Raw genomic sequence first — 24815 nt, 5'->3', positions numbered from 1 at the left:
CCTAATGTCTCCTAATTGTGGAAGCATCCTTCTCTCTAACCAGGCCCCTCAGTATTCTATAAGTTTTAATCAGATCCCCACTCTCATCCTTCTCATCTCTATCAAGTACAGACCTAGAGTCCTCAACTGCTTCTCTTTTAACCCTTCATCCCAGGATCATTCCTGTAAACCAGCATATCCTTCCTTATATAAAGAGCCCAAAAGTGCTCACAATATTCCAAATTCAATCTGACCAGAGCCTTATACAACCTTAACAGTACATTTCTACTTCTGTACTCTCGCTCCCCCCCCCCCCCCCCCCCACCCAAAACAAGTGCTAACATTGCATTGGCCTTCCTAACCACTAATTGAACATGCATGTTAAATTTAAGACAGTCTGAACTAGAACTCCCAAGTCCATTTGTCCTTCAGATTTTGGGAGGTTTTCCCCATTTAGAAAATAGGGTACCCCTCTATTCTTCCCACCGAAGTGTATAACCTCACACTTTCCCACATTGTATTCCATCTGCCACTTCTTCGCCCATAGTCCTGGATAGCCCATGTTCTTCTGCAGCTTCTTCCTCAATGCTACCTGTCCCTCCAGCTATCTCTGTAACCAAAGTAAGGTTTTCCTTCTGGTCCAAGTCTGTAGACACTTTGTTAATGAAATTTTTTTTAAAAATTCACTTCTTTTTCTTTCAAATAAAACACTGCGCTCTTGTGCTTCGAATTCCATCGAGCCTCCACTCCTCCTGGCACTGGACATGTACCCATACCATGTGGACTGCAGCACACCACCACCTTGCACCAGGGCAATTATGGCTGGGTAATACGTTACCTCCTATGGATGAAAAAAGGCAAGTTAGCTAAGAGATGTCATGGAAATGTACCTGGTGAATACACTGAGTCACTCAAGGCCAACATAGCGCCAAGCACTGACCAGTTCCACATCAGCTAGAAGCCTCAACCCAAACTAACAAGAGTGTTGTGCTGTTCCAGTCTGATTTCCCATCTCTATTTTCGGTCTTAGCGTACAGGCCCCAGCCACTATAACTAGATTTTTATGTAAGACTTTAAAGATGGTTTGACTAAGCTGTTAAAATTGCCCATTGGGATCCTCATAGCGCCAGGGACCTGGGGTTGATTCCAGCCTCAGGTGACTGTCTGTGTGGAGTCTCCCCGTGGCTGCATGGATTTCATCCAAGTGTTCTGGTTTCCTCCTGCAGTCCAGAGATGTGCAGGTTGAGTGGATTGGCTATGCTAAATTGCCATTAGTGTCCTGGGATGTACAAGCTAGGTCAATTGGCCATGGAGAAATACAGGATTACAGGGATGTTGGGGGGATGGGAAGCAGGGGGAGTCTGGGTGGGATACTCTTCAGAGGGTAGATGTGGACTCAGTGGACCGAATCCACTGTAGGGGTTCTATGATTTGTAAATAGAGGTGTGGAGTGCAAGAGGAAAGATACTATACTGAACCTTTATGAGACACTGGTTGAGCCACAGTTGGGAGATTGTGTCCATTTCTGACCACTATATTTTAGCTCCTTTCTGCTTTTGGAGCGCCCCCTCAACCCTTTGGGACAGCATCTGTGGGGAACAAAACCCCTTTCCCTGGACTGATACCAACTGAGTCTCCATTCAAGATGCCCACACTTAGTCCAATCCCTTCAGGTTGTCTCTTTGTTCGTCATTCTGTTGGTAACCCTAAGTGGGACTCAGACACTGCCTTGAGTCACATGATCCAGGCTTATACATCACTGTTGTGGTGAGGGAGTGCTGCATGGTTGGAGTTGTGCCCTTCAGGTAGATACCAACTGTGGTCATGGCACTCTCTTGAAGGTAAGTCAGTGAGTTTTGCCCAGGGAATACCAATCCCACCAACCCATACTGCTGACTGTTCTCACACAGATTGCCAGCTTAATGACAGTGACTCATTCAAAAGGCATTAGATAAATGCATGCTTTTCCTTTCGTATGTCTTACTTCCTACATATCTGGCATCATGAGCTCAGGATCTGATCCCTGTGGTGCTTTCTGAAGCTGTTCCTCAATGTCTCAGCTGCTTGTTAGATCAGTAGCTGCTTGCTTCTGATGTATGGGCATCGACCAGTATCATTAACCCCCAACGCGCAGTCTCTGCAATTATTGCCCGACCTGCACTTTCTGTCATTATTTTACCATCCTGTGAGCTTTATCTCAGGAAGAATTGCTAACAAATCACAGCTGTGAATCTCCTATCATGACTTCTGTGGCTCTTTTTGTTTTAAGCTTGTCGTTTCTTCTCACTTTCCTCCATTGATATCCTCTCTGTAGCTGTCTTGCCCTCAGCAGAGGCTTGGAAACTTTTTGATGTGGGCATTCCTTCAGCTGTCTGACCATACTTCCAGCCTCTATCATCTCCTGAACAGAACTCACGCTCAGTTACTCCTTTTGCACTAGAAAACTAAGATTGATACGAGCAAATAGGCATAAGACCATGAGGTATAGAAATTACGCCATTTGGCCTATCCAGTATGATTCATCATTCACTCATAGCTGATATGTTTCTCAACCCCATTCTCCTGCCTTCCCAGTAACCTTTGGTCCACTCTGTATTTAAGAACCTGTCTATCACTGTCTTAAATACACGCAATGTCTTGGCCTCTACAGCCCTCTGAGGCAATGAATTCATCGAGTTCCACAAGGGATGATCACAGGTCCTCTGTAGTTGTCAGAAAGAATATGGTGAACTGCACTTAAGTTTCGGGTGCATAGTTCCTTGAAGGTAGAGTCACAGGTAGACAAGGAAGGCTTTTGATACACTTGCCTTTATTGGTTAGTGCTTTGAGTATAGGAGTTGGGATGTCATGTTGAGATTGTACAGGATGTTTGTGAGGCCACTTTAGGAATACTGCCTTCATTTCTGGTCTCTCTGCTATAGGGAAGATGTTGTTACACTTGAAAGGATTCAGAAAAAATTGACAAGGATGTTGACAGGGTCAGACAGTTAGAGCTATAGGGAGAGGCTGAATAGGTTGGGGCTGTTTTCCCTGGAGCATCGGAGGCTGAAGCGTGAACTTGTGGAAGTTTATAAAATCATGAGGGACATGGACATGGTGAATAACCAATATCTTTTTCCCTGGGGTGGGGAGTCCAAAACTAGAGGGCATAGGTTTAGGGTGAGAGGAGAAAGATGTAAAAGAGACCTAAGGGGCAACTTTTACATGCAGAGGGTGGTGCGTGTATGGAATGAGCTGCCAGAGTAAGTGGTAGAGGCTGGTATAATCACAACATTTACAAAGCATCTGGATGGGTATATAAATAGGAAGAGTTTAGAGGGATATGGGCCAAATGCTGGCAAATGGGACTATATTAATATAGGATATCTGGTTGGCATGGACGAGTTGGACCAAAGGGTCTGTTTCTGTGCTGTACATCTCTATGACTCTAACATTGAGCTCAATTATATTTGTGTACCTGTTACATTTTAAAGACCAGATTCATGGGCAAAGTGTAAAGGGGGAGAGGGGACTATGCACAAATAATTCTTTTGATCTGTCCAAGCAGCTGATAATGAGACCAACACTGACCCGTGTTTCTGAATTCAGCAGGGAGCAGCTGTCTGGGCCTAACAGCTGGCACAGTCTGTAGAAAAGTGAAGGACTTTTGTGTGAAGGGTTGTGAATCGATGTATTTATGATGGATAAAAAAACTAAGATTTTTCAGATTAAAGGTTTTTTTTTCATTATTCATTCACGTGTTGAGGGCAGCTGATATCCAGTGGAGACTGGTCACTCCATGCCCTCCTGAAATCAACAACCATCTCTTTCATTTTGTCCACATTCAGAGGCAGGTTGTTGGCTCTACACCAGTCCATTAGCTGCTGCACCTCCTCTCTGTACGCTGACTCATCATTCCTGCTGATGAGACCCATTACAGTCGTACCATCAGCAAACTTGATGATACGACTTGAGCTGTTCATCGCTGCACAGTCAGGTGTCAGCAGGGTGAACAGCAGTGGACTGAGCACACAGGCTTGGGGGGCCCCTGTGCTCAGTGTGATGGTGTTGGAGATGCTGTTCCCAATCCTGACTGACAGGTCTCCCAGTCAGGAAGTCCAGGATCCAATTACACAGGGAGTTATTTACACCCAGCAGACTCAGCTTTCCAATCATGTGCAGAGGAATGATAGTGTTGAATGCAGAACTGAAGTCTATGAACAATAATCTGACGTAGGTGTCCTTCTGGTCCAGGGGTGGGTGAGGGCCAGATGGAAATGGCATCATCTGTTGAGTGGTTTAGTCGATACACAAACTGCAGGATATCCAGTGAGGGCGTAGCAAGGTCTTAATATGCCTCAGCATGAGCCTCTCAAAACACTTCATGATGATGGGTGTCATTGCACTGGGGCAGTAGTCACTGTGACAGGATGCTGAAGACTTAGGGATGATGGTAGCAGCCTTGAAGTACGTTGGAACTATGGCACAGCTCAGGGAGATGTTGAAGATGTCCCTGAGAACACCGTATGTCAGAGCATCCTCTGAGCACTCTGCCAGGGATTAGATTAGATTAGATTAGATTAGATTAGATTAGATTAGATTAGATTACTTACAGTGTGGAAACAGGCCGTTCGGCCCAACAAGTCCACACCGACCCGCAACCCACCCATACCCCAACCCCTTACATAACACTACGGGCAATTTAGCATGGCCAATTCACCTGACCCGCACATCTTTGGACTGTGGATGTTACCTTGTCCAGCAGCCTTCCATGGGTTGACTCTACATAGAGTTTTCCTCACGTTGGCCGTGGTAAGACACAGCACCTGGACCAGATTAACAGCCCCAGTTAGGGAACTCATATTCTGTGAGGTCCACCTGGATAACCCCATTATAATCATACATCTCTCCCCCTGTGAAAATTTTAAACCATTACGGATTCCTACAGTGATGGTACCACTGGTGGCGTATCTGCCAACGGGAGGTAGGTCAATGCATTGCATTGCCCTCCTAGATGATGTTCCAATTTGTAATTGGCCGCACTTAGTACTAGAGCCCACAGCTGGATTCAGCCTGAAGCTATAAGCAGCACTGCCTTGTTCTCTTTAAGTAGACCCATCAGGGGTTTATGGTCCATTATTATTACAAATTTAAGTAAGTAAAGCTTTGGTGGAACTTCCTGACTCCAAGTATCACTGTCAAATCTTCCTTCGCTATCTGGGTGTATTTACGCTCTGCACTAGCCAAAAAGTCCTAAGTACATACGCCATCAGGCGTTCCTCTCCATTAGGCCAACTATGAGCTAATACCAACCCAATGCCATATGGGAAGGTATCACATGTCAATACCAGGGCTCAGTTGTGATCATAGTGTGTCTACATCTTAGAAGATGATAGCTGTTTCTTCACCTGCCTGAAGGTTATGTCTTGGCTACATGACTATTTCCAAGGCTGACCCTATTTTTAATGAGATGATACAAAGTTACCAGAATGGAGGCCAGGTTATGTATGACCTTTCTGTAATAATTCACCAGCCCAAGGAACGACCTAAGTTCTGGTGAAAACATGGGAGCTGGGGCACCTTTGATTGCCCTCTCTTTATATTCCAATGGGTGTAACCTGATCTTACCGGTCAGGCAGCATCAGAGGAGCAGGAAAATTGGGCTCCTGCCCGAAACATTGATTTTCCTGCTCCTTGGATGCTGCCTGACCTGCTGTGCTTTTCCAGCACCACTCTAATCTCCAGCATCTGCACTTTCACCCTGTAACCTGATCTTCTTGATTCTGTAGCCCAGGTAGGTCATTTAAGATGCCTGGAACACACATTTTTCCCTTCTAAGGCATGCACCCGCCTTGGAGAAACGTCTAAGTACCAAGTCCAGGTTCTCTAAGTGCTCCCTATTGGTCTTCCCTGTTATTAGCATGTCTTCTAGATAAATGGCAACCTGAGGTACACTTTGTAAAATGTTCTCCATTGTCCATTGAAAGATTACACAGGCTAACGATACCCAAAATGGCAGTCTCAGACATTGGTACAAACCGCTATGGATATTAATTGTTGCATACTTCTGAGAATCTAACCTCAAGTGCAAATATGCATGGCTTACGTCCAGCTTCATGAAGGACAGCGCCCCCTCCAGCCAGCTTCGTGTATGAATCCTTGATGCAGGGAACTCACATTCTATGAGGTCCACCTGGTTGACTTCATTACAGTCACTACTGATACCCACAAGGTTAAGTCACCTGGATTTCAATGTGGCTTCCTGGTATCTCTCTCTCCCAGACTTGGTTGCTGCTCCCAGCACTAGCCCTTCATTTGCCTTTCAAAATTGCAAAACAGTCCAGTGTCATAGAGTCGATGCAAAGCTGCTATCAACACAACTCACCTAGGACTTCAGCAAGAACAGGTAATTGTGAATTGATAGAGTCTGTAACCTTGTACATACATTCCTCTAGCTGCTGCTGCATGACTGAATGTCATTGGATGCAATAAAGCATTGAAATTATTTATTCCATGCTCTCGATTATAGCGTTGTGACCAACTCTCCTGTGACTGCAAAAGAATTTTCGTGGTGCCATTATATTCCTGCTCTCGACGTGCCTGGCATTCCAGTTTCTAGTTTTGTGCCCACCCTCTTGCACTCCTAAAAGACCACCCCATGTTCCCTGAGGAGCCACTTTATAAGTGAAATTGATTGCACAATGATTGGCGAGGGTAACATTGCAATCTCAGTTTCTGTGGTTTATTCATTTCTTCCATTCACTTCTTGCAAGTTCTCCACTGTTTTATCTCCCCTGCAGTGTAACAACTTGTTTACAACTCTGTCGAAAGCAGCCAGAGCTCAGGAGAAATAAAAATGATCATTTCATTTCATCGAGAGTGCTGGGCTTAATCGGGTCTTGGCAGGTTGACAAGGCAACTGCATCAACGCTGCTTTGAACCAAAGGGACACGTATCCTGGAGCAGCACGCCTCCAGTGAACTTCATCCAAGGGGAATTTAGGAACATCATAGAGTCCATGCTAAACCTCTGAAGACCATCCTACCCAATCCTCCAACCCTGTCACCCTGCATTTCCCCTGACTAATCCACCTAGCCTGATCAACCCTGGACACTATGGGCAATTTAGCGTGACTATTCCATCCGAACTGCATATTAGATTAGATTAGATTAGATTCCCTACAGTGTGGAAACAGGCCTTTTGGTCCACCAAGTCCACACCGACCCTCCGAAGAGCAACCCACCCAGACCCATCCCCCTACATTTACCCTTGCACGTAACACTACGTGCAATTTGGCATGGCCAGTTCACCTAACCTGCACATCTTTGGACTGTGGGAGGAAACTGGAGCACCCGGAGGAAACCCACGCAGGCATGGGGAGAATATGCAAACTCCACACAGACAGTCACCCGAGGCAGGAATTGAACCCGGGTCGCTGTTGCTGTGAGGCAGTAGTGCTAACCACTGAGCCACTGTGCCATCCCGGAGGGACTACAAAAATTCATTTGCAGTCACAGGAGAGTTGGTCACAATGCTATAATCGAGATCACGGAATTAATAATTTCAATACTTTATTGCATCCAATGACATTCAGTCATGCGGCAGCAGCTAGAGCACCCGGAGGAAACCCATGCAGATACAGGGAGAATGTGCAAATTCCACCCAGACAGCTGCCCAAGATTGGATTGAATGCAGCTCCCTGGCACTGTGAGGCAATAGTGCTTACCAGCCCCACCCCAAAATATGGAGGGCTTTATCCTTGGGTGGTCTCGAACCACTGATCTTTCGCAATGGTCAGCACTGCTTCCTCACAGTACCAGGGCCTGCATTCAATTCCAGCCTTGGGCAACTGTCTGTTGTGTGGATTTTGCACATTCTCCCCCTTGGCTGCATGGGTTTCCTCCGGGTGCTCCGGTTTCCTCCCACAGTCTAAAGATGTGCAGGTCAGGTGAATTGACCAAGCTAAATTGCCCATAGTGTTTAGCCATGGGCAAATGCAGGGGTATAAGGATAGGGTGAATGTGGGAAGGGTGCTCTTTGGAGAGTCGGTGTGGACTTGATGGGCCAAATGGCCTGTTTCCTCACTGTGGGGATTCTATGATTCCAGTTAACAGCTGAATTTGCTGACCCATTGCGCCACAGAGACTGGTGCTGGGTGGCATAGTGGCCCAGTGGTCAGCATTGCTGCCTCACAGTGCCAGGGGCTTGGGTTCGATTCCAGCCTCAGGCACTGTCTATGTGGAGTTTGCATATTCTCCCTGTGTCTGCATGGATGTCCTCCCACCAAAAATGTGCAGGTTAGGTGAGTTGGCTATGCTAAATTGCCCATAGTGATTTGAGATATGTTGGTCAGGTGCATTAGTGTAAAGTAATAGTTCAGGGGATTGAGTCTGGGAGGGTTATCCTTTGGAGGGTCGGTATGGACTTGCTGGGCCAAATCGCCTGTTCCCACACTGTAGGGATTCTATGATTAGAACAAACATCTGCCCTGGATTGTAACTTCGTTTGACACATGTACAAACTGACGAGATTTCAAATTAGGGGCAGGAATGGGCCTTTCCCTCCCCTGCACTCTCCTCCCCACTTGGTAAGACCATGGCTTACCTGATTGTGGCCTGAACTCCAAAATTCCAACCTGACAGTGCCCCCTTTTTTTGATTCCCTTGTCAATCAAAAATCTAAAAAAAAATCACACGACACTAGGTCATAGTCCAACAGGTTTATTTGGAAACACTCGCTTTTGGAGCACTGATCCTTCATCAGGTGGTTGTGAAGCAGGACCATAAGACACAGAAATTATAGCTGAAGGTTACAGTGATACAATGATACATTGAACAAACCTAGATTGTTAAGTCTTCCATCCTTTAGAACGGATTTACTGGTTCATTAATATGTAAACCCCAGAACTTCTTATACGTCACATTTTCAAGATAATTTAAGGTTTTATAACAAAAGGTGACATCTCAGTTCAGACAATGCCTTAAAGATGTGAGTCAGCTGAAACCTTTTGTTATAAAACCGCAAGTCATCTTGAGAAAGTGACTTAAAAGAAGTTCTGGGATTTACACAGTAAAGAACCGAAACCAGCAAATCCATTCTAAAAGATTGACAATCATGGTTTGTTCAATGTCTTATTGTATCACTGTAGTTGTTTTCTATAAATTCTATGTCTTATGATCCTGTCCCACAGTTACTTGATGAAGGAACAGCACTTCAAAAGCTAGTGTTTTTAGATAAACCTGTTGGACTAGAACCTGGTGTTGTGTGATTTTTAACTTTGTCCACCCCAGTCCGACTCCTTCACATCATGGCTACAATCAAAAATCTATCTTGTCTGGGTCAAAATCCGCCTCCCCTTCCTGACAACACCATTGGGAATAGCTCCACACACAGACTGCATCGAGGACAATGAGTGATGGGCACTAAATGTTGGTTTTTCCAGCATCGCCCACATCCCACATACAAACAGAAAACAAAGGGCAAGGTAAAATCTATTGGAGCTGTGCTTGCATAATGCAAGAAAGGCTGACAAATAAGATATGTGACCTGGAAAGCTTTGCAGCAATTGATAGATTGAACATCATTAATGTCAGAGTCACATGGTAGAATGATTCTAAGCAGTAGGATACATATCTGGATTGATATAAATTGTTTAGCCAGGAGTATTAGAAGAAAACTATTTGGCAATGCACCAATATATACAGCGTACAATGTTGAGGCACAGGTGAGAGAGCATATGAAGCAAATATGGAAACATTTTGGATACAGTTTTTTAAAAAATTTGTTTGTGAAATGTAGGTATCGCAGATTGGGCTAGCATTTATTGCCCCTCCCTAGTTACCCTTGAGAAGGTGGTGGTGAGCTATCTTCTTGAACTACTGCAATCCATAAGTAGACCAACAGTGCCCTCAGGGAGGGAATTCCAAGGTTTTACACAGTGACAGTGAAGGAATGGCGATGTATTTCTGATGTCAGGATGGCGTTTTGGAGGGGAACTAGAAGATGGTGGTGTTCCTATCTACTGCTCTCGTCCTTCTAGATGGAAATGGTTGTGTGTTTGGCAGGTACTGTTTAAAGAGCCTTTCTGCAGTGCACCTTGTAGATGGTACACACTGCTACTACTGTGCAGGAAGATGGAGAGAGTGAATGTTGAAAATGGTGGATGTGCCAAACAAGCAGGGTGCTTAGTTCTGGATGGTGTCAAACTCCTTGAGTGTTGTTGGGGCTGCACTCATCCAGGCAAGTGGGGAGTATTGAGTCGAGAGTGTGGTGCTGGAAAAGCACAGCAAGTCAGACAGCATCCGAGGAGCAGGAGGATCAACGTTTCGGGCACAAGCCCTTCATCCGAATGATATGATATAAGATGATAATTGTAGTAATTTTGTAATTGTAGCAATTGTCGTATAGGTGATGCAGAATAAGATGAGAAATGAATAAACTAAGATGTTCTGTGGTATGTAAAGTCAATAAGTTAAATCATTGCTACATATGAAAGTGTAATCAATTGCTGTAATAATTTAAATCTTTCAATCTATTCATTTGTGTTTAATTCATATTTTCCAGTTTTCCAATAATTTGTTTTTTGTTATTACTCTGAGTTTTATATTTGACAATTACGATTTTCTTTTAGTGAAGTATTGCTCTTCTTTCCTCTATTTGATTGGTACAGTCACTTCTCTTTAGATCTTGGAGTTAAAACATGGGCAAGTTTATTACAGCTGTTGTTAAGGCTGCACCTAGAGTACTGCGGACAGCTTTTGCCCCAAATTTAATAAAGGATTTACTGCCTTTGGAGGCAGTAACAGGGATTCATGAGGCTGGTTACTGGGAGAAGGGGGTTGGCACATTAAGAACAGCTAAATGAGTTACTGATTAGAGTTTGGAAGAATAAGGGGTGATCTTATTGAAAATATATAAGATTCTGAGGGGACTTGAGAGGATAAATGCGAGTGGGGGAGTCTCAAATTAGGGGGCCAGTTATGCAATAAGTGAACTGTTACTTAAAACTTAGAAAAGAAGGGAATTCTTCTCTCAAAGGGTAGGGAATATGTGGAATTCTCGACCGCAGGGAGTTGTAGAGGCTGGATCATTGAAATGGGAAGTGAAAGTTGGAAGTATCCACACGGGTGACCGGAGAGCATGTTTCCTTGGAATACACAGAAATAAGTAAGGTTCGAAGAGAACAGTGGAATGTGTGTGGTGAGAAATATGAAGTCGTTTTCAGTCGGCTTTGTTTGTGCCAAAAGAGAGTGTATCTGAGATGACAACTCCAAGTGAGTGACCGTGAACATCGATTTGGAGCATTTATGCGGAGAAAGATACTAAGGCACTCATCTAAGAGGAGAGATCATACAGTGGTTCAGTGGTTAGCACTACTGCCTCAGTGGCAGGGACCTGGAGTTTGTACATTCTCCCCGTGTCTGTGTGCTTTCCTCTATGCTGCGGTTTCCTCCCACAGTCCAAAGGTGTGCAGTTTAGGTGGATTGGCCATGCTAAATTGTCCCATAGTGTGCAGGCTAGTTGGATTAGCCATGGGAAATATAGGATTAGGGTGAGAGAATAGGGTCTGGGTGGCATGCTCTTCAGAGGGTCAGTGCGAACTCAGTGGGCTGAATGGCTTGCTTCCACACTATAAGGATTCTATGAATGTACAGAAATCAAACTCACTGAGAGTGTGAAGAAGCTGAGAGAGGAAAGCAATGAAAATATTGCAATAAGAAAAGTGGAACTTGGGTGAATAAAGATTGTTCAATGAAACTTAAGGGCCAGAGGAACTGTACAGAGAAGGACGATGCCAGGGTAGTGGAGATATACCCGAGGTATAATTTGCTGATAAGAGCCCTTAAGTGGGGAGCTGCTGGTGAGTCTTTCCATTATGTGGATGTTTGAATCATATCATCAGACATGAGATAGGTTTCAATTCCAAATCATGAAGCAAATGCAGTGATCCACAGGACGATCCTAATTGGAAGGAGGTTACTCAGAAGTTAGTAAATGTTCTGGAGGTGGTTGGAGACTGGTGGTGAATAGCCAGACATACAAATGGTTCCAGAAATGAGAAACCTCAATCAAAAGAAGTTGGAACACTGTCCCTTGAAGAGGAGAAGGTTAAAGGAAGATTATGAGGTGTTTGCAAAAATCACAAGGCATCTGGACAGAATGGATGGGGAGAAACTGTCACTGTTGGAAATGGATAGAGAGCCACAGAGCCACAGATTTAATGTGTTTAGCAAAATAAACAAATGCAAGCTGAGAGACCCCAAACTCTCACTCAGGGAGTGGAATGCACTGTCTGAACATCTGGTGGAGGCAGACTCAATTGAGGCTTTCTCAAGGCCATTGGATTGTTATTTAACTAGAAACAGTGTGCAGGGTCACGGGGAAAAGGTAGGAGATTGATACTAAGTTAAAATGCTTGTTAGTATTGTACTTGCACAGGCATGATGAGCCAAATGGCATCCTTCCACACAGTGACCCTGCTGTGATTCAGTGATAGACAGGCAGCTTAAAGTAGACACCGAAGACTGTTACACCTTGGACCCCACAACTGACACAGTCTTGGAGTAGATCTGGCAAAAATGTGACACGAGGCAATAAAGATCTGTAGTACGGCTAGAGAATCTGAGCTTGAAAGATGGACATGTCTCTCCACCATTTTATTGTGAACGTGTGCTGGAGATGTTATTGCTCCATTTCTTTAAAAGCCTTTAGCTTGCAGATGCCAGTTGTTTGTTTGAATTCCTTCCGAAAGTTAAGTCCTCAGCCCCAACATTGACTGCCTATTAAGTTCAGATTGAGTTTCAGGTCTGAATTCACTTCCTGCCTGAGGGCAAGAAAATGTGAGTCAAACTGCTCCTGTTTGTGGCTACGTTGTATGTTTCTGTAACAATGATGTTACCATGTTGTTAAGAAAGTGTTCAGTTCTAATTATATTCTGCACCATCATCAGCTATCCTTCAATTTAAGGATGGTGTCTACTCAGGGTGATGGGTTTTCGTGGAACTGGATAGGCCACTTCACGATCTTTAGACACGTGATTAAGACATCCTATGAATTATGGCATGTTGGTTCATTGGTTAGCATTGCTGCCTCACCGTGCCAGGGATCGTCGGTGACTGCTCGGAGTTTGCATGTTCTCCCCATATCTGCATGGGTTTCTTCTGGGTGCTCCAATTTCCCCCTACAATCCAAAGGATAGGTGGATTGGCCAGGGGAAATGGTAGGGGATTGTGTATAGGTAGGATGCCCTTCAGAGGGTTGGTATGGACTGAACGGCCTGCTTCCACACTGTAGGGGTTCTATGATAACTAGTGGGATGTGGAGAGTAGCGTTTGTTTCCTTTATCTCAAGTCTGTGATTGGAATGATCTTATCATACAGCATGGAAACAGACTCTTCAGCCCAACTCATCCAAACTGATCAAGTTCCCCAAACTCAACTAGTCCCATTTGCCTGCGTTTGCTTCATATTCCCCTCATGTATCTGTCCAGACATCTTTTGTTTTGCTGCTCCAATCCTAAGCTCCATTTATTCATCACCCACTGTGCGTGTTGACCTAATCTGCCACCCATTCCAGCAACTTAAACTTCACATCCTTAATTCCAAACCCCTCAGTGTCTTCATCTCTTCTGTATTACAGACACAGGCTCAATGATACTTGAAATTCATTGCCTTTCTCCAATTCTGGTCTCTGACACATCCTCACATTCCCCCATAGTGGCTAATCTCTGAGTTGCCCTCAATAAACATCTCTGTTTCTCTCTCCTCCCTCAAGACCCTCCTCAAAAACTGTATCTTTTGATCGCTCCATTTGTTTGACTCTGGAATGACAACTCTTAGCTCTCTTCCTGATTGTGAAACAAAACCAGAGATGATGTGATGCAACATTTCATTTTTATATACCAGAATACATGGGCCTAGAACGCATTGAAAGGTGGATGGAAGCAGATTCTATTGAATAGTAAGAGTCAAAAGGCAATTGATGAAATATTTAAGAGGAAAAGAAATTACAACAAATAAACAAGAAAGTAAAGGAATACCAATACTCAGATAGCTATATCAGAAAGCCACCACAGAAACACTAAATTCATGCCAGTGGCTCAATGGGTGGTGTGGTAGTTTGGTAGGTAGCACTGCTACCTCACAGCACCAGGGACCTGGGTTCAATTCCACTTCAGGTGACTGTCTGTGTGGAGTTTACACATGCTCCCTGTGTCTGTTTGGGTTTCCTCCCATCATCCAAAACTGTGCAGGTTAGTTGGATTGACTGTGCTAAATTGTCCAGGGATGTGCAGGCCAGGTGGATTAGCCATGGGAAGTGTCGGGGTACAGGGATGCGCTGGGTCTGGGTGGGATGCTCTTTGGAAGTCAGTGTGGATTCAATGGGCTGAATGGCCTGCTTTCCTTTTTGCCTCTGCTGCCTAAGTGTCAAATACCTTTCAACATTCAGTTCCCAGCTTTGATCATCCTGCAGTTATGTCTCCATAATGACTAGATCATAGCTATTTACTTCTATTTGTGCTGTCAATGCATCGATCGTGTTGCAAATGCTGAGTGCCATCAGTTAGAGTGCCTTTTGTTCTGTCTTTTTATTACTTTCAAAATCACTGGCATTATCTATTGAGATAAACAGATTATTAATTAGGAATGGGTTGGAGAATGGGCAGGAGAGTGGAGTTGAAGCCCAGATGATACCAGCCACGATCATATCAAATGGTGGAGCTGAATGGCCTGCTCCCACTCCTAGTTCTTTACCTGGCGTATTGTGTCCCTTCCTGATACACTGATTGCTACTTCCTTCAATGCTGTCTCACTCTGTCACCTTGTCCTCTCTCTTTAATTTATCACATTTTCCCTCACTCAATCCCCGCTCTATGTGTTAAATCCTGGATGCACAGCTTACAGAATATTAGTTACCAGCATGGTTCGGGTGAAGACTGTTCCATTGGTATGATTCCCATTTGCCCAGTACTGGTGCCAGTGCACGAGTAAGATAAACCCAATTGTCCTATGTCAATCTTTGAACAACACATTGAACTCCCAAATCTTATTTTCCCTATGCCAATTTGCTTGTGGCTCAAATAATCAAGCAAACCTTTGAGGTTTTAGAAGAATAATAGAATCCCAACAGTGTAGAAGCAGGCCAGTCTGCTTCTGTCCACTCTGAGTCCATTCTGTCCTTCTGAATAGCATCCTACCCAGACCCATACCCCGACTCTAACCCTGTATCCACTATGGCTTATCCACTTAGCTTGCACATCCCCTGGACACTATAGGCAATTTAGCATTCCTGATGATTCACGATGAAGGGCTTTTACCTGAATCGTCAATTCTCCTGCTCCTCAGATGCTGTCTGACCTGCTGTGCTTTTCCAGCACCACACTCTCAACTCTCATCTCCAGCATCTGCAGTCCTCATTTTTGCAATTTAGCATAGCCAATCCACCTAACCTACACATCTTTGGACTGTGGGAGGAAACCGAGGAAAATGTGCAAACCCACACAGACAGTCGCCTGAGGGTGAAATTGAACTTGGGTACCTGGCACTGTGAGGCAGCAGTGGTAACCACTGAGTCACCGTGCTGCCCTATTCTATGCTGTTTAATTTGGCCCCAGCTGCTCATATTCTAAGTACACCTCTTTCCCGGGTCCTTCCAAAGTCATTGGTACTCATGTTGACTAAGATAATGGAGGCCTTGCTCTCCCATTGGAACTACCTCCCCAGTACAGCAGAAATTTGGGAACCAAACAAACAACAACAAATTCGTGGATTGTCTCCTGCAGAGAACTATCCCCCTGACCATACTAACCTTGCCACAATTGCATTCCTATCAGCAGCACCCCGTCCCCCCCAATCCCTGTGACACCCTCCACCACAGATCAAATGAGGTGACCCCCACCTCCCTCTGGAACAGAGTGTCCAGGCAACTCCCCCCTCACTGACGTGTCTCAGTCTCTGTAGCTTTGACTTCAGCTCCATGATTCTGGGTCAAAGTTCATTGAGACGCAAACCTTTACGCAGAGCCTCCACACATCACCTGCCCTCCTTACTGTCTTTAACTAATTAATTAATTGAATCATTTATTGATTAAATTTGAATGAATGTCTCACCTTGCATATACTTATATTCTTAATATTTTGATAAACATTCTACAAACTCTGATTGAAATTGTCTAGCTGAGGTAAATAATTCACCAACCTAACAAACTTTTACTACTATTAATAAATATTGCCACAACATTACAATTATAGAAAATACCCAAGTTTTGAAAAAAAGAAAAATACTCACCAATCAATCAATTGTACGTAGCATTATTCATGACTTTCTCTCAATCCACAGACTAAACTTGTTCCACCTTTTGCCTGTAGACTGAGTCCCAGCTCTCTCCCCCACTAAAATCTGCCACCGCAGAATGAGCTCTTGCTCCCCACAACTGTATTCTTGTCTCTCCTCTCTTTCCCCCTGCTTTCATGCTGAGAAGACAATAACAATGTCAAGTGCAAACTGCTGTTCCATTTACCATTGACTGTGTACTCGCATTGGCATTGGGTTTGTCCGCCTAACAAGGTCAGGATCAAGTTCTAAGTATTCTGCCAAACTTCTGAGATGAAGTAACATTTCTGATACAGAGCCAGGACTTTGGGAAACGAAATCAGGAAATACTTAAACTGGAACTCTGTCCCACAAAGGCTGTGGAAATGGGGATCAGTTAGAACTATCAAGATTAAATTTTGTTTTATGTGGCACAAATATCAAGTGACATAGATCATGGCAGATTATTTAGCTCCATTTACTCACCTTTAATCAAAAAGAATGACAGAATAAGTTTAAGGGATTGAATGGCCTTCTCTTATATGCTTGCTCCTGTGATTCTGCAAGAGCAGACAAATGTTGTGACTGCCTTTGTCAGATTGAGTTATTACCTACCATTATCCCTACCATCTTACACCCCCCACCGCAATGCCCCCTACCCTAGACGCCTCCCGGTCTACATCTGAGTGACTATTTTAAGAAAAGCCTGATGAAAGATGGAAGACAGGCATTACCAGACATCAAAATAAATGACACTGTGAAAACGAGCTCCTTGACAATATTCACCTTTCTCCATTGATTTACGACATCAAAAATTTAATTCCACTGTGTACCTGACACAAGCCGATTCCTCAAATTCAATCTCCAGCCTTTTTTTTTGCCTACTCCTTCATGCCGTTTGTCAACTGAATATTGCATGTCAAGCAGAGGAGTAATTGCTTAATGAAGAAATCAGACTAGACTTGATCAATGGGGCAATCAGTGCAATTGCACTGTCTGATATTGCCAGCAGTCTGCAGCCATGTGAGATTCGATAATTCTCCTCACGATCATCCCTATCTTTCTGTCTCAATAAATCCTTTCTACTGAGGAGAGAGGGTTTGCGAGTCAAGGAGGTGAGCAGTAGACTTGCACCAGCTGATGACCATCTATTGAGAACAGGAAGATGCTGGGGTATGGGAAGCTAAGAACAATAGGAGGTCATTTTGCCCCTCAAGTTCGGCATTCTGCCTGATCTGAACCCTAACTCTATTCTCTCCACGATTCTGATAGCTAATTCAAATCTTATCAAACTTGGTGTTGAAAAATTCCAGCCACTTCGTGGACTAGACACTCAATCCACTTACATCTTGACCATAATCGCACTGCACATTTTTTATGGTTTAAGTTTCCTTTCTATCAGAAGAATCCAAGACATTATACGGAACAGCACGGTGGCTCAGTAGTTAACACTGTTACCTCATGGTGCCTGGGTTCAGGTAACTGGTACAGGAGTTGGGACATCATGTTGTGGCTGTACAGGACATTGGTTAGGCCACTTTCGGAATATTGCATGCAATTCTGGTCTCCGTCCTATCAGAAGGATGTTGGAAAACTTGAAAGGGTTCAGAAAGGATTTACAAGGATGCTGCCAGGGTTGGAGGATTTGAGCTATAGGGAGAGGCTGAATAGACTGGGACTGTTTTCCCTGGAGCATCAGAGGCTGAGGGGTGACATTATAGAGGTTTTAAAATCATGAGGGACATGGATAGGGTAAATAGACAAAGTCTATTCCCTGGATTGGGGGAGTCCAGAACTAGAGGGCATAGGTTTAGGGTGAGAGGGAAAAGATATCTAAGGAGCAGCTTTTTCACGCAGAGGGTAATACTTGTGTGGAATGAACTGCCAGAGGAAGTGGTGAAGGCTGGGACAATTGCAGCATTTAAAAGGCCTCTGGATGGGTATACACATAGGAAGGGTTTAGAGGGATATGGGCCAAGTGCTGGCAAATGGGACTAGTTAGCTTGGGATATCTAGTCAGCATGGACGAGTTGGACCGAAGGGTCTGTTTCCATGCTCTGTATCTCTCTGACTCTATGACTGTCTGTGTGGATTTTGCATATTCTTCACGTGTGCGGCACGGTGGCACAGTGGTTAGCACTGCTGCCTCACAGCGCCAGAGACCCGGGTTCAGTTCCCGACTCGGGCGACTGACTGTGTGGAGTTTGCACATTCTCCCCGTGTCTGTGTGGGTTTCCTCCGGGTGCTCCGGTTTCCTCCCACAGTCCAAAGATGTGCGGGTCAGGTGAATTGGCCATGCTAAATTGACCGTACGTTAGGTAAAGGGGTAAATGTAGGGGTATGGGTGGGTTGCGCGTCGGCGGGTCGGTGTGGACTTGTTGGGCCGAAGGGCCTGTTTCCACACTGTAAGTAATCTAGTGTCTGTATGGGTTTCCTCTGGGTGTTCCAGATTCCTACCACAGACTAAGGATGTGCATGTTAGGTGAATTGGCCATGCTAAATTGCTGATAGTATTCTGGGGATGTGCAGGCCAGGTGGGTTAGCCATGGGGAATGCAAGGTTACAGGAATAGGACGGGTCTGGGTGAAATCCTCTTTGGAGGGTCAGTACGGACTCAATGGGCTGAACAGCCTGTTTGCACACTGTAGAGATTCTATGGTTAGGGATTCTAACCAATGTTTAGCATAAATTTGTGAGTACTCCAATGTTTTTGCATACAATGTCTTTTTCCCATTTTCCCTCATTATACTCCAGAGGCCAATTTCATTGCCAATCACTTAACCCTATCCTACTCCAACTCAAATGTGTTGAGACCAAGCAAGGATGACAGATTTCTTCCCCTGAAGAACAGAAGTGAATAAGTTAAGTTCTAGTGATCCAGCAGCTTCCTGGTTACTTTTACTGATACAAGCTCTTTCATCATTACCTGGTAATTTTGTTTTAAAGTGAATTCAAATTCAGCCAGCATGCGCTTGTAAAACATTAGATATGATTCTGTGATTGGACACCATTTGCTGAACAATTCCAAGTGTTCAAAGCATTACCCTGACAACCAATGTAAGATTGTCACTTGGGCTGGCAGTGTAGCATACTTGCATACAGGGGAACCTTGATTATCTGAAGGACACGGAGCAGGGAGTATTTTGTTCAGTTAATCAAATGCCAGAAAACCGAATGCGAGATAACATAGTTTAGCTGAGCATCAGGACCTTGTGATTCGATTAGATTACTTACAGTGTGGAAACAGGACCTTTGGCCCAACAAGTCCACACTGACCCTCCAAAGAGCAACCCTCCCAGACCCATTCCCCTACATTTACCCCTTCACCTAACACTATCGGCAATTTAGCATGGCCAATTCACCTAACCTGCACATCTTTGGACTGTGGGAGGAAACCGGAGCACCCGGAGGAAACCGGAGCACCCGGAGGAAACTGGAGCAGACACAGGGAGAATATGCAAACTCCGACAGACAGTTGCCCAAGGCAGGAATTAACTCAGGTCTCTGGCGCTGTGAGGCAGCAGTGCTAAGCACTGTGCCACCGTGCTGCCCACACATAATCTTGCTGGATAATCTGATATTCAGACAATGGAATGCCAGATAATAGAGGTTCTTCTGTGTGTTGGAAGCGACCAATACCAATACACAGGTACCTATACTTTTTCAACATAAAATACCTTGCGCATGCAAGGCCCTTATTTTAACACAACAAAAAAGGGTAATACATGATGAATTGGTGTCAAATTAAAATTATGCTTGGTAGTTAACAGTCAATCATTGCCTACTGCTGCACTCATATAAACTGCCACAATGGGATTTGAACTTTGCATTCTCTAGAATTGGAGCACCTTGTGGAGAGTCAGCTGTGGCTTAGTAGATGGCCCTCCCACCTGTGAATCACAAACCTTCTGGGTTCAAATCCCACTCTGGGGCCTGAGTACAAAAATCAGCTCCGGTACTGACTACGCGTTGTATTGTCAGAGATGCTGTGTTGCTGAGATGAGATATTGCACCAAGTGTTGGTAACACTGTTCAGGTGAATGTGAATAAATCCCATTACACCGATGTGATGAAGTTCTGGGTGATCTTTTATCAATACCAGATGATCAGGTCATGATTATCATGCTGTTGTTGATGGGAGCAAGTGGGGATTGCAGATGCTGGAGATTAAATTCGAGATTGTGGTGCTGGAAAATCACAGCCAGTCAGGCAGCATCCGAGGAGCAGGAGAGTTGATTTTTCGGGCATAAGCCCTTCATCAGGAAAGTTGTCGGTGGGAGTATGATTGACTGCTACAATGCTGACATTATAACAGTTCCAACATTTCAAAAGCATATTATTGGCTGTGAAGGTTTTGTGGCTTTTGGTGGTTATGAAAAGCGCGACATAAATGCAAGTCTTTTCATCCGAGTATCATAACAGAAACTGTCCTGTAGCTCAGTACTAATGGCTTGCAGTTGATTACCCATGAAAACATCTTAATGGCGGTCTCTGAGTTTGAACTCATTCACAGTAATATACAGCAATATCAGCAAGATCTTTCATTTTGTTCCTCATTTTGTATTCAGCATTTAGTTAACATCAGGTGAGATGTGCTGGATTGGACCCCAGGGAGATCTGAGCTGGCCCAGTCCCTCCCCTGCACATTCACAGTCTGACATAAGGTAGCCCACAACAGCGAGAGGTGGGAAAAGCAGCATGGAGATTTGGGGAGGGCAGAAATGGCTCAGCTAATAGTTGAATAGTTTACTGACACTCGCAAATTGGGGTGGGGGGGAGGGTGCACTTGAAAAGGAAAGAGGAGTTTACCATATGACCAGTAGCACAGCAAGAACTCAATACCTTTACTATAGGAGAGAAGGTCGCTTTAATCTGTTCTAATGTACTTGTTGCTGTGCAGAGGCAGATCATATAAGCTACATTAAAGAGAGGAACGATTAAAATCATAATGGATGTTGAGGATGATTGGTGCCCTCTCTCACATCAGTCTTTCCTCCCTTCCCCTGTAGTAGCTCACTTGACTCTAGGCCATGAATGCTGAGACACCACTTGATCATCCCAGATTTGCCCCTGGATTCCAGCTCCCAGCATTGTCAGTCCTCTGAACCTCAGCTTCCTGAAGCCCAGCCATTGATCTGCAGTCTTCATCATTTTATAGATTTACTTTTCTTTTCCCCACTAGGTGTTAGGAGGGGCTTCGTTTGCGTCTTATTTTAACTGCTTTCATCTTCATGTGAAGCCCTGAAATTCCCCCTCTACACCTCTCTGCCTCCCTACCTCATAGCATTGTTCTCTAGGACCAACTCCTTAAATCTGACCAATCATTTGGTCATCTGACCTAATATGGACCATTATTAGGTCTCAGTGTGCTGCTTTGATAATGCTCCTAAGAAATGCCTTGGTAAACGAAAAAGGTTGTTGCTGTTCATGGTCCCAGGTCACCTCATAAAGTTTCTTAAACCCAGGTGTGAATTCTGCCCAACTCCTCTCTCTTCCACCCTTCCTCCCAGTGTCAGCTGACCAAGGAGCATTCTTATCCTCCATCCTGTCAGCTAGCTGCTACAAGCCCCTCTAACTCAAACCTCTTGGCGGCAATCAAAGGATTAGTTTTCTGACCAGAAGCCAAGGGAATACAATTTCTAGAGCAGTGTTCTGTTGCTCATTGACTTAGGCTCAACTGTTTCTCTTGAGTCTGACTCAGAAGACTGATTGTAATTGACTGGGTGGTGTAAATCCGCCTTTGGGAAAGTATGTTTGAGCAATAATTCTGGGGGAAATCGCTAAAGAAATGTTTGGTGAGTGCAAGAATCTTGTTGAACTCAAAGCAGTTTAATTGACATTTACATGAGACAACAACAACGAAGTGGGTAATATCACCTTGTCTCGGAATCCAGATAAAATCTGGTGTTCCAAACTCACCTTAACAGATGACGAAATTTGAATTGAATAGGGTTTCTGGGATAAATGGCAACAATGCATTTGCTGTTTTTAAAAATACCATCAACAATGTTTTTTTAGGGAAGGAAATTGGTCATCCTTACCCAGTCTGACCTATTTGTGACTCCAGAGATGCAGCAATGTGGTTAGCTCTTAACTGCCCTCTGGGCAATTAGGGATGACCCATAAATACTGGTATAACCAGCAATGCCACATCTCATGAATGAATAAGCATAAAACTGTCCTGTATCACTATTGGCTGTCAGCCAATGTTGATCCATTGAGTGCGCCATCTTCCCACCCAGTCTGAAAAGGAAAAGACTCAAGATCTTCACAGACTAGATTTAGGGAGGGCTAGGGAATCTAGAACCAGGAGGCACAGTCTGAGAGTACAGGCAGACCATTTAGGACTGAGATGAGGAAAAATGTCTTCACTTCAAGGATGGTGAAGCTGAGGAATTCCCTCACCGAAGCTATGGAGGTCAAGCTACTGAACGTAATCAACAAAGAGATAGATAATTGCTTTTAGATTTTAAAGGCAATAAGGGATATGGAAGAAAGTAGGAAAATGGCTTTTAAATAGAGCCAAGATCATGTTGAATGACAGAGCAGGTTTGAAGGGCTGAATGGCCTGCTCCTAGCTTCCGTGCATGATTCGCATGCAAGCAGATCATTTTCCTGTCTTTACAGTGAGTGACGCTAGGGTTTATTTGCCTGTCCATGTGTGAAGGCTGATCTGTCAGGACTGCCATTTTTTCAACCGAATGATATTTAGTCCCAGTACGTGTTTGATAGCATCAGACCAATGTTAAAATACCAAATTTCAAACGATCACAACAATTCATACTACAGAAAAAAAGTGTGCTGATAGGCTGGCAAGTTGATTCTGATTGGCCACAGTATTACAATAGCAAAAACAATGGAGACCTATGACCTCCTGAGCTGAATTTAAGATAATCAGCTGAGTTTGTAAGGTGGTTTAAACCTCACAAAATTCACAACATTCACACACAGGGACCCATTCTCTGCAAACACAAGAAACCAGCTCATGCCTCTCACCTCTTGGAATTACCCAGGAGCCTAAAGCCTCCATCGGTTTCTCCATGGCAGTGTCTTGACCAATGAGCATCCTTTCCTTCATTCATTTAAATTGCTATGACCTTTTGTAATTTGGCACTCTTGCATCTGGTCCTGATGAATGCTTGATGAAAAGCTTTGATAGCACAGATACCAAGATATTAAGATCATTGCTACTTTGGAGAACAGGCTGAAAAATTTAGTCAAATAGTTATTTCTATGACAGCAGACCATCACGTAGAAAGACATCTCCCTGGTAATGTTTAATGAGCTATGACTTTATTTTGTTTTCTCCTTTCTGTATTGCAGATCTGCGTCGGATGACAGCTGGATTCATGGGAATGGCAGTGGCCATCATCCTGTTTGGGTGGATAATCGGGATCTTGGGTTGCTGTTGGGATCGGGGCCTGATGCAGTATGTGGCTGGCTTGCTGTTCCTGATGGGAGGTAAGGATTTTGGCTCCGTTGTTGTGTGTTCGATAATCTCTGCCCCAAACAGCAAGGTTACAGAGTGAACATAGAAACTCCGAAATAACAGCAGAGTTCTCTGGAAATGCTCATCAAGTCAGGGGCTCGAGAGGGGACCTAACAGGGATCTGTAAAATTATGCAAGCTTTAATACAGAGCGATTAGGGAGCCTTACAGAAGCTTCTACAAAGGAAACCAAGGGAATTTAAATTGGCTGGAGGCTAAAATTGCATTTTCCACCAATAGGTTGAAGTTTTGATCTCACGTTTTTAGAAGTTTTCACAAACCTGTTTGGCATTCAGCAGCATGTCATGAATGCTCTTTATCATAGAATGCCTACAGTGTGGAAGCAGTCCATTCAGCCCATTGAGTGCACACCACCCCACACAGACCTGCATCCTCCTATCCTATCCTACAACCCTGCATTTTCCACAGCTAAGCCACACATCCCTGGACACTATGGGCAATTTAGCAACTCGGCACCACCCCTTTGACCTACCCAACTTCCTTCCCACCTATCCACATCACTGTCTCCACCAACCTGTCACAATTACCCTCCACCTGCATCTAGCTGCCACCTTCCCCACAGCCCCACCCCCATATTCATGTTTCAACATTCCTAATGAAGGGCTTATTCCTGAAACGTCAACTCTCCTGCTCCTCAGCCTGAGCGGCTGCGCTTTTCCAGCTCCACACTTCTCGACACACAATTTAGCATGACCAATTCACCCTAACCTGCACATTGTGGGAGGAAACCAGAGCACCCGGAGGAGAATATGCAAACTCCACACATACAGTTGCCCTAGACTGGAATCGAACCTTAGTCCTTGGTGCTGTGAGGCAGCAATGCTAACCACTGAGCCACCATGACCTATCAGCCCAGACCACTCGGATTACAGTTACAGTCACAATAATAGGGAGCATATGTGCTCTATATGAAATGTGTACTTGTCTGTCGACTGCTTCCTTCAGTGTTTGGTAAGAATTGTTTCTTGGACAACCGTCAGGATGAGTTGAAGGGCCCAAGGCAAGGTATGGCTGACATGTGGCACTGCTTTTGGTCTC

The 24815-nt window shown here is 44.4% G+C and overlaps 1 protein-coding gene across 1 annotated transcript in view; it reads left to right on the top strand.

Moving 5' to 3' along the window:
• LOC132824782 (transmembrane protein 178B) overlaps positions 1-24815 on the top strand; it is a 341382-nt gene that overhangs the window by 275333 nt on the left and 41234 nt on the right. Inside the window, exon 3 of the mRNA XM_060839516.1 lies at positions 23592-23729. Coding sequence (XP_060695499.1) covers positions 23592-23729 — 138 coding nt within the window. The remainder of the gene's footprint in view (positions 1-23591; positions 23730-24815) is intronic.

The sequence above is a fragment of the Hemiscyllium ocellatum genome, chromosome 19 (genome assembly GCF_020745735.1).
Source record: "Hemiscyllium ocellatum isolate sHemOce1 chromosome 19, sHemOce1.pat.X.cur, whole genome shotgun sequence".
NCBI lineage: Eukaryota > Metazoa > Chordata > Chondrichthyes > Orectolobiformes > Hemiscylliidae > Hemiscyllium > Hemiscyllium ocellatum.
Note: the sequence above shows the minus strand (reverse complement) of the source record. Positions and strands in the feature narration are given on the sequence as shown.